This window comes from Benincasa hispida, chromosome 11, assembly GCF_027475165.1.
Source record: "Benincasa hispida cultivar pf3 chromosome 11, pf3_genome.v1.1, whole genome shotgun sequence".
Classification (NCBI taxonomy): Eukaryota; Viridiplantae; Streptophyta; class Magnoliopsida; order Cucurbitales; family Cucurbitaceae; genus Benincasa; species Benincasa hispida.
The window spans coordinates 33,706,075-33,716,872 of record NC_143488.1 but is presented as its reverse complement, the minus strand read 5'-3'; the positions used below and the strand labels follow the sequence as shown (position 1 = coordinate 33,716,872).

Below are 10,798 nucleotides of genomic sequence, written 5' to 3'. Positions count from 1 at the left end.
GACATGTCAAAAGCTAAATGTTGGCTGAGAGTGTGTCATGCGTTAACAAGGAGCATGCGGCACACAAGGACTTAAGAGGTTAGGTGGTGTGCGCAGTAGGGCAAGGCATTGGCCAAGCATGCGAAGGTCTTGGGGCAAGCGGCCAAGGAAGTGAAGTGGTGGCAAGGGCATGCGAACAAAGATGTATAGTGGAGCTTTGGAAGTAGTCATGGTGTGATCCGTGGTTGAACTTTATTGGATAGGCAGTGTGCTCGAGTAAAGTGGAGCATGAGGCCTTTTGGGGTGAAACCAAAAGCAAAGGATCGTTGTCCTTATCAATAATTAGAGTAAGGAAAGAATCATGGCTGATGACTTTCCTTTTAACTCCCCTTTTGTATGCCAATTATAACATAGCCAAACCAAAGAGTAATTGGCTTTCCTTTTTCACCTTCTTACCATTATGGAAATAGTTGTTGAAGGATATTTACACAAAATAGTAAAATTTGATCTCATTTGATAGAGGATAAAAACTGGAAAAAAGTTCATCATTATCTATCCATGTTTTTTTTTTTTTTTTATTTCTATAAATAGTTTGACATTTTTTTTATCTGTAAAATTTTCCTATTTTTTCTTTCATTAGTTAGAAACTAAAATATATAGTTTTACATTTACAATAAATACATAGATTTAGGTAGTTTGTAAAATAAACTCTCAATCAAAATTTACATTCATCGCGTACGTCTCTAATTAGTAAATGAGACTAAATTGTAAACTTCATATAAAATTGTGCCCCTAACATAGATATAGGTATCCACCACGAACAATATCAAACTTCATTGAGTCCATCTTTATCGTTGGAGTATTTTAAATGATTTGTGTGATATTGTATTAAAAAGATACGTCAGTGTTATGTTGTTTTTGTTCCCATTAAAGAAAACCTCAGTGGTCGCCCCCAAAACCTTCTTCATTCATCATCAAATATTTATGACCACGTGAAAGCACAAATCAAGATAAATCTCCACTCCAAACTTCAAGATTTTATAATACACAGGTTATGAGAAATCTACCAAAAATAAATCTACATATTCAAAATTACATTACACATCAGAAACGCATCTCCATCAAAAGCTGACATTCCAAGCAGATGCAAAAGCCCATGGTAACTAAAAATCAAGAGGCATTCCAAACATTTTGTTAATATCGTCCATGGCTTCTTTAGTAAATACCGTTGGCTCAAACAAATCACAGTCACTTGATTTTCTTGATGATTTTACTGGTGGCTTAGCCTGTGCAGGCCCTAATAATTCATCATCAGGAAGTATTGAGAACCCACCAAAATCATTTTGCACTTCTGGTGGCTTTTCATGCTTTTTGGATCTTCTAGTCCTAACAAATTCAATGGGCTTTCCAAACATGTTGTTTATATCATCCATGGCTTCCTTCAGGTTAACTGTTGGCTCTACCAAACCATGGTGGCAAATGTTTTCCACCTCTGGCTCATTTGAAATTGCATTACCAACAAACCTACACACAATTGTATCTTCTCTAAACTTTGCTTCAATGGGATCCTGTACATCAGAATCATCATCAATATTTTCAACATTGTCCACACAAGGAAACACAAATGCTTTTGAACATGAAGCAGATGCTGTAGAACCTCCTACGAGATCTCGTGATTCGCTCAATTTCGATCCATCCTTTTCAAAACTTGTGTTGCCTATCTCACCACCTGCTTCATCGTCCACAAAAATCATCAAAGGCGGTTGTTCTAGCTGGTGAGGTTCGGTTATACTACCATGCTGTGGCATTGTACATCCTTTCTGCTTTTCTAACTCAATTTTCCTATCAAGGTTCTCATCAACAAACACCTCAAACCCACCATTTAAGTAGCAATCTTTCTTGGAATGGCTTCCACGTGATCTCCTACCAATAGGAGGCATCTCTATTGGTTCAGAAAACATACTGTTTATTGCATTCATTGCCTCTTTCATATTGACAGTTGGTTCCACCAAACCATGGTGACAAGCATCTTCTGCAACAGATTTCCCACAAAAAGCAGTATCTACAAATTTGACAACCATATCGTCGCTCTTAAATATCCTGAATTCATCTGTTTCCCTCCCTGCTGAATCTTGAGGCATCTTCTCAGTCTCATTTCTACTGTCAGTTAATGTTACAGCTATAGGTCCATTCTCAAAAATTCCTTTGTCTCGAACCTCATTATTGTTCTTTTCGGGATCACCTTGATTAGAAGTGCTTTTGTCAGACAGATGCCTCCTAGAAGTTCTTCCATGCTGATGCTGCAGGATATCTGCTGTTCGTCAGAAAGGTATTCCAACCAGAGAGACAAGTAGTGAAATACATGCATAAGAAAGGCTCACCTGGACTCTTTTGTAATTGTGTCTTTTCATGCGATGAAGAAACTGCTCATATGACCTTTGTAATTCATCAATAGGTTCAGCAAGCCTGTACAACAACCAAAACATGTTTTTTCATCTTAACTTCTTAACACTAATAACAGCTACTTCTATAGACGATTTAATGATATACATGCGGATATGAAAGTTAATTACAACAACTGTAGAAGGCGGCCGTGCTATTCACACTTCGGGCCATGAGAATGAAAAAAATGTAATGATGTGGCTTGAATTCACAAAATAAAATAAACTCATCCCCTAAAGCAAAAAGTTAGGAACTAAGATAATTTGACAAGCAAATCATGACTGCATTTACTTCAAATAACACTGTGGGCAATCTCGTGAGAGAAATTCTAAGAATTGTGCCAAAAGATAGACCATTAATACATGAGAAATATCGTATATGTTCTTGAAATAGGCATTCCACAACCCATAAAAACTCATTTAAACAAAAAGTGATTGATTCCATCAAAAGAAAACTTGTGGCCTAAATTTAAAATCCTAGTGAAAACTGGGAAGTTAAAAACTACTGCATAAAAACAAAGAGAACAGCTATACCCAAATGAATTCTCCTGTCTCAGTTAAGCTTCATTGCTTTAGCAGAGTTAGTCTCTAGCTTGTTTCAGAGGATTTCCTCTCCAGATTATCAACTAGTATTACCCTTAGCCAAGGCTATCTAAATTCCCTTGAAACTCGTTGAGTTTTGGGGACATGTAAGAGTATCGTAATGGGAATGGATAATGAAAACAAAATACTATAATTATCGAATTATAAGTTGTTATCCCAATGTTTTGAAAAAGACCAAGTGCCAAAATATTTAGTATTTCACATCGATAGATTTCATGTAAAAAAAAAATATATGATCAGACGGCATTCTCAAATGCCTCTACTTATCTGGCAAAACCACATATAGTCATTTACTATTCTGAAACATGCATCTCTAAATCATCAATTCTCCACAGACACTGAACTAAATGTACATATATAACAAAGCTAAACTTGGTTCACAGAACAGGAGCCAATAGCACAAATGACCAAACGAAATATATTATTTATAATATAAAGCCACACACACAGAAAAAGAAGAACAAGACAAAAAACGGTACCAATAAGCAAAGTAACCAGCATTTTATGTTATACAAACTAAGATTCTCAATGTTCATTACATAAAAAGCAGTCCAGCGCCTGTGACGGAATATTTTGGGGGCGGCCAAGGGAATAGAGAAATCATTCTTTTTAATTATAATAATAAAAAAATAAAATCATGTATAAACTTGGGAAGGAACTCGAACTTCCATATAAAAAACTTACTTCTGCACTCCTAAGTGATACATTTTATCAGCATCATCAAACTTCTTAAGCTTCTCGTAGTACAAGGCGTATGCTTGGTAGAACAAAGAAAACTTTGTCCCAATCCGTTTTTCTTCCATGGTTTTCAGTAGTGCTCTTGGATCAGCCACATAATCCATCTGATCATCAGATTTAAATCCAATCAACCATTATAAGCTATAAACATCAAACACTAACTACACCAATTTTTCTTGAACAAGAAACAAATTCTCATTGATATAGTGAAAAGGAATAAAAGGTCAAAGATACAAACTCCCAAAGGGAGCGAAAAAAAAATACAAACAACAAATACAACCATATAAAGATTAGTCATGAAACTAAATAAAACAGTTAAGGAACTAAGAATTTTTCTAATATATTTTCCTGGAAGACTTAGAGAGCTTGCAAACGAATGCTGAAGCTATGAATAAGGCCTCCACTAAACACTGATACGCGAAAGCTACTTCAAACTTCCACAGAAAATCATGAAGCACCAACCAACAATATACCTTTCAAAACCAACTATACAGCAACCTGATGCAACATTATCAGAAACCTTCTCAAGACCAAATAGATAGATTCCATGAAACGTCCAACCCTCTGACTCCCCCTTCTACACTAATTAGTCACAATCAGACTAAGGCCCCAACGAAAACTCCCCATTCTCTAACTTCAAGCTCAAGATTTCACAGAATCGAAGCAATATCCTAGGAAAATTATTAGAAATAGAAACAACCCAGATGGATAAACAAGTTACCAACTGCAACCAAACGCGAAGATACCGCAAATCGTCCCTATAACGCCGATCGGACTCGAACTTCTCGGTGCATTTCTGCAAGAATCGAGGAAGCTTGTCGTTCAAAACGTGAGAAGGCAATGAGTCTTTCATTTTCCGAATCCCTCTGCAAGGATTAAGGTGTTAGACAAGAAACAGAGAGATGAGAGTTAAATTTGTTGAGGGGCATACCGGAGCCATGGAAGTAGAGGGTCTTTGCCAGAGTATGACTTAATGTCTGAAATCAAAGAAGAGAAAAGGTCGTTGCTGGCCATGGCTATGGCTATTAGGAGTATACTGTGAAGCAGAGCAGTGAGCAGTGAGCAGTGAGCAGAGATGAAAATGGCGGTACAACAAAATCAAATTGCTTGGTTTCCTTTCCCTGACACGCTTTGGCTACTACGGCCCATGCCTGGGGTTGATCATTGATGAGAAGCAAAGGGAATTGGGCTCAAGAGTCCAAGGATTCGGCCCATCTCTCGGGCCTAAGCCTTTACAAATGGGAAACTATAGAAGATAGCCCAATCAGGGATATCATCTTTAAAATATTTGTAAACCTGGCAAATGTTGACGGATCAACTTATAATTTTTTTTTTAAATTTCAAGCATGCCCATTTGTAGTGCACGCATTTCCATTTTCTTCTTTACTGCACGAACTCCATGGACCGATGGAATGAGCAACACGGGACTGGCATCGGTACAGAGTGGCACGGTCTGTAGAGTAAGGTGGCAAATCAATGTAGATCTGAACAAAATTTGTGCATCTGTGTGTATGGGGTGGAGACAACGGTAGTAGGCTTACTCGGGCAGGGTGGAGATGTTGGGGTTGATGTATTAAATCTTATGGGTTTTATAGTTTGTAATTGTATTATATAATCAATTTATTTATCTAATAAAATAAATTTTATTTTATTTGATATTTAGTAGCATTAACCCACAAAACCAATAATGTAACGACCCAACCCCATAGAAAGTTAGGCCATTACTAAATACATGCATGCATGGAACTCAAAACGACACTCTATTATGGCGAAATAAATGCTAATTAAATAAGGTAAGTTCAAAAGACTTTCATTAAATTCAAATATTAAAACAATAGTAGGGTACCCAGAAATCATAAAGGCTAGTAAATAAGTCTGAAAAACAATTCTTAAAAGTAAGTTTTAAACATCAAAACTAAAAGTTAAGAGAAACATGAAAAGAACTCTAAATTTCATGATGCGGAAGCGTAAAAACTAGTCCCAATGGCTCGATCACGAATTCCGCTTATCCATCGTCAGTGCATCTCTACCCTTACCTGAAACAACAACATGAGATAGAATGAGTATAAAATACTCAGTAAGTAACCCCACTACTGAGGTCAGGTTAGGCATCTATATCCTCTAGATACCCACCTCTGGTGAAACATATACACTACTCTAGTCCTCATGGGACACATATACACATGAAACAAGAAGGAGACTGAGTCCTATCCTACTGTAGTTAAATATGTCCACTACCTCTGGTGAATCCCGAAGGAGATACAAACTGGTGAATCCCGATGGAAACACAAACTGGTGAATCCCGAAGGAAACACAAACTGATGAATCCCGAAGGAAACACAAACTGGTGAATCCCGAAGGAAACATAAAATCTAATGAGCATCTAACTAATCAGTAAGGACATTTGCACAGTCTCAACATCATAATCATCACTGTACAAATCTATGACATACATATAAACCTCAACATCATGGCTCTACAACATACACATATACCTTAACATCATGGTTCTACAACATACATGTATACCTCAACATTATCAGATCAAATACAACCATATGGAAGCACATACCATCTCATACTAGCATTTAAGTGTTTATGTGCATAAATAAATAATTCAGATCTCGTACCAGAACATACTTTGATCATATTATACTATCAGTCTATCATGCTATCATTCTACCATAACATTCATTTATCATGCTAGCATACATCTAATGCCTGGTTCGTGGGCAGTTCCAATAGTAAGATTACTTACCTTAATCGAAAATCCACAGATAAAATCAGACAACCAAACGATGACAGTGGTTTGAAGTGACGACCCTAACATACGAATACAACCATTAAATTTCAGTCCAACAATAACTGTGAAACCTCAGACCCAAATCCAAAATACCCAAAAGTTTACCCAAAGAAACTTGATCAACAACCACTCCCAAGATTTCAATTCCAAAATCTCCTTCTAACAGATTTTAAATCCCAATGGACGACGACTTGGAACCTTAAAGATACAAGGGTTAAGTCAACATTTAATTCAGTAATCAATGAGTGCCCACAACCAACAACAAGGACCTAAACTCTTACCAAAACTCTTGTCGAACAATCTCGAATCCCCTGGACAGTCGCTTCTGTAATTTCCCAAGCTCAAATCTAAAATCAAAATAATGCGACTAATTTAACTTTTATTCCAACTTAATGGGCATCCAAAAAAATCCTTAAAGAAACCCGACCCAATAGAAAAATAGATCTTACCCAAATCTAAGAGTTCGACGAAGACCCACGCAACAGGGGATAGGCAGCGTAGCGATGGATGGTGGAGGAGATCGGCTGGAGGCGGCGGTGACACGGACGCGACTCTAACCAGCTGGGTGAGATCAGCGCGCGGAGGGGTGAGCGGCACTGGACGATCGCTGTTTGTTGACGATTAAACCGACTTGCGCGACCGGCGACCCACGAATGAACGACCGGCGACTGGTGGCGGCTTGGCCGGACACGCGTGGTGCCGGCTGGAGAGTTTCGCGTGGAGAGAAAAAACGGGGGAGGGGGTTTCGAGTAGGGAAACGTGATGAAGAAGAAGAAAAAAGATTTTGTTTTATAAAAATAATAATAATAATAACAATAAAAAAATCTAAAAAAGAAAATAAGTATAATTATATTTAATTCCTTTCCTTATTCCACTTTATACTATTAAATTCCTTTCCGTTCAGAAGAAAATTAATTCCTGCCATTAATTTTCAAATTGAATAATTTTACGCCAACAATTAAATTCCCGCACTTATACTTGAAGTCCAAAATTCCAAAAATGCCCTCCAACTAATAACAATTACTGAAATTCCAAATAATAAAGTTACTGAAATTATATTATTACTAAAAAAAATGTGTGGGGTATTACATTATTCCCTCCTCAAATAACTTTCATCCTCAAAAGTTCATTCTTGAAAAAGCTCCGGGTAATGGGCCTTCATCTCATCCTCTCGCTCCCAAGTAGCTTTCTTGAACTGGTGATTCTGCCACAGGACTTTCACAAAAGCAATTTCCCGGCGGCATAATGTTTTTACCTCTCTGGCGAGGATCTCTATAGGCTTCTCCTTGTAGCTCAAGTTATCATTCAACTGTAAGGGCTCATAGTCAACTACATGGGATGGGTCTGTTATATACTTCCTTAGCATCGAAACATGGAAGATATTATGAACTGAAGGCAGTGCTGGGGGCAATGTCAATCGGTAAGCTACGGGGCCAACTCGCTCCAAGACCTCGAAAGGTCCAATGAATCTCGGACTCAATTTCCCCTTCTTGCCAGACCTCATAATACATTTCATGGGTGCCACTTTTAAGAACACTTTCACACCAGTCTCAAATTCCAGGTCCTTACGTCTTACATCGGCATAGCTCTTCTGTTTGCTCTAAGCTATTTGCATACGAGCCCTGATCTTCTGTATTACCTCATTTGTGGTCTGCACCAATTCAGGTCCTAACAATTTCCTCTCTCCTACCACATCCCAGCACACAGGGGACCTGCAACTCTTCCCATATAGGGCCTCAAAGGGTGACATCCTAATAGTGGACTGGTAGCTGTTATTATAAGCAAACTCCATTAAATGCAAGTGAGCATCCCAGATTCCTGAAAACTCTATGGCACAGGCACACAACATGTCTTCCAATATCTTATTCAATCTCTCTGTCTGCCCATCAGTCTGAGGGTGGAAAGCTGTGAAGTCTAACCGGGTCCCCAAAGTTGCCTGAAGACTTTTCCAGAAGTTGGACGTGAAACGAGGGTCTCTATCCGACACGATGGACACAGTCACTCCGTGCAACCTCACCACCTCTTTCAAGTATAACTGTGCCCACTTATTCACTGAAAAGGTGGACTTCCCAGGTATGAAATGTGCTAACTTTGTAAGTCTGTCTACCACAACTCATATCACAGTGAAACCTTTGACTGTCCGAGGCAACCCCATGATGAAGTCCATAGACACATGCTCCCACTTCCATTCTGGTACACTCAATGGCTGTAACAAGTCTGCTGGCTTCTGCCTTGGGGCTTTCACCTGCTGGCACACCAAGCACTTACTGACAAACTCTGCAACCTCTCTTTTCATATCATTCCACCAGTAGTAACGTTTCAAGTCCGAAAAATCTTGGTGCTGTCGGGGTGAATAAAAAATAAGGAACTATAAGCCTCTGACAACAACTCATCTTTAATATCACTAACTACTGGCACGCACAAACGCCCTTGATAAAGGAGGCCACCTTCCACTGAAACTGAGAATTCGCCATCCTGGCCTGACTCCACCCTAGAACTCTCTCTTCCAGATAAGGGTCGTCTTGCTGCGCATCAATAATCTTCTGTTTTAGACTCGGTCGCACCGATAACTGTGCTAACTTTGTCGTGACCTTTCCCATAGCCACTGCAATCTCTACCCTCTCCAGTTCCCTGCACAAGTGAGTCTGTCTGGTAATGAGGGCTGCTGAATGGGCCACCTTTCTGCTTAGAGCATCTGCCACTACATTTGCTTTTCCCGGGTGGTACAAAACTTCACAGTCATAATCCTTCACCAGCTCCAACCACCTTCTTTGCCTCATGTTTAACTCTTTCTGAGTGAAAAAGTACTTCAAACTCTTGTGGTTAGTGAAGATCTGTATCTTCTCTCCATATAAGTAATGTCTCCAAATCTTGAAAGCAAAAACCACTGCTGCTAACTCCAAGTCGTGTGTGGGATAATTCTATTCATGCTTCTTTAGCTGACGTGAAGCGTAAGCAACTACTCTGCCCTGCTGCATCAATACGCATCCCAACCCCTTCTTGAACGCATCACTGTAAATGACAAAACCACCTGATCCATCCGGTATTGTAAGAACCGAGGCTGAAACTAGCCTCTGCTTGAGGTCCTAGAAACTGTTTTCACAAGCCTCATTCCAAACAAATGTTGCTCCTTTCCGGGTCAACTGAGTCAATGGGCTGGCTATGAGAGAGAAGTCCTTTACAAATTGTCTATAGTAGCCTGCTAACCCCAAGAAACTGCGTACCTCACTGACTGTGGTTGGACGAGCCCAACTCGTAACTACCTCAACCTTTGCAGGATCCATAGAGACACCTTCCTTCGATACTACATGCCCTAGGAAGGACACTTACTTCAACCAAAATTCACATTAGAAAACTTAGCATACAGCTTATTGGCCTCAACGTCTCCAAAACTTTCCGCAAATGCTCCTCATGCTCGGCCTCTATCTTGGAATAAACCAAGATGTCATCAATAAAAACAATCACAAAAGTGTTTAGAAATTCCTTGAACACCCTATTCATCAAATCCATGAACACTGCTGGTGCATTCGTTAGACTGAACGACATCACTATGAACTCATAATGTCCATACCTCAAACGAAAAGCTGTCTTGGGTATGTCACTATCCTTTATTCTTAGCTGGTGGTATCCTAACCGGAGATCAATCTTAGAGAATACCGTAGCTCCCTACAACTGGTCAAACAAATTATCAATCCTAGGAAGGGGATACTTGTTCTTGACGGTCACCTTGTTCAACTCTCTATAATAATGCACAGACGTAACGATCCATCCTTCTTTTTCACAAACAAAACAGGTGCACCCCATGGTGACACGCTAGGGCGTATGAAACCCTTGTCCAAGAACTCTTGCAATTGGACCTTCAATTCCTTCAACTCTGTCGGGGCCATCCTGTATGGAGCCTTCGAAATAAGGGTTGTGCGTGGCTCCAACTCAATAGCAAAATCTATCTCTCGCTGCGAGGGCAGTTCGGGAAGATCCTCTGGAAAAACATCTGGAAAATCCCTCACTACTAGCTCCGAAGTCAAGGTGACTTCAATCTCTCTAGTGTCCACCACACTGGTCATAAAGCCTCAGACTCCTTGGTCAAATAGTCTACTGGCCTTCAATGCGGAAATCACTTTGGGTAGGACTACGGTCCCAACCCCTTTAAACTTAAAACTGGCTCCTGTAGGAGGGTTAAAGATGACCTCCTTATGGGAGCAATCTATGATGGCATGATTAGCAGCTAACCAAT

General features: G+C 39.5%; 2 protein-coding genes across 2 annotated transcripts; both read right to left on the bottom strand.

The window, feature by feature from the left end:
• Nucleotides 1-976: 976 nt before the first annotated feature.
• Nucleotides 977-4,889, bottom strand: LOC120091521 (Mad3/BUB1 homology region 1). Its single transcript, XM_039049599.2, has 5 exons — nucleotides 4,693-4,889; nucleotides 4,483-4,627; nucleotides 3,708-3,865; nucleotides 2,361-2,445; nucleotides 977-2,279 (listed from the first exon to the last, which is right to left on the bottom strand). Exons 1-5 carry the CDS (start codon nucleotides 4,773-4,775, stop codon nucleotides 1,143-1,145), a joined length of 1,608 nt encoding a protein of 535 aa, XP_038905527.1. The 5' UTR covers nucleotides 4,776-4,889; the 3' UTR covers nucleotides 977-1,142.
• Nucleotides 4,890-5,094: 205 nt separating this feature from the next.
• LOC120090619 (uncharacterized) lies at nucleotides 5,095-8,068 on the bottom strand. Its single transcript, XM_039048338.2, has 2 exons — nucleotides 7,820-8,068; nucleotides 5,095-5,214 (listed from the first exon to the last, which is right to left on the bottom strand). The coding sequence occupies exons 1-2, from the start codon at nucleotides 8,066-8,068 to the stop codon at nucleotides 5,095-5,097; spliced, it is 369 nt and encodes a 122-aa protein (XP_038904266.2).
• Between the last annotated feature and the right edge of the window lie 2,730 nt (nucleotides 8,069-10,798).

Coding starts and splice junctions, on each gene's coding strand:
- LOC120091521 (XM_039049599.2), bottom strand. CDS start 4,775: ATGGCCAGCAACGACCTTTTCTCTTCTTTGATTTCAGACATTAAGTCA. Junction 4,628..4,692: donor CCTCTACTTCCATGGCTCCG/GTATGCCCCTCA, acceptor TAATCCTTGCAG/AGGGATTCGGAAAATGAAAG. Junction 2,446..3,707: donor TATCACTTAGGAGTGCAGAA/GTAAGTTTTTTA, acceptor GTTGTTGTACAG/GCTTGCTGAACCTATTGATG.
- LOC120090619 (XM_039048338.2), bottom strand. CDS start 8,068: ATGAGGTCTGGCAAGAAGGGGAAATTGAGTCCGAGATTCATTGGACCT. Junction 5,215..7,819: donor TAGAGATCCTCGCCAGAGAG/GTAAAAACATTA, acceptor CTTACTCTACAG/ACCGTGCCACTCTGTACCGA.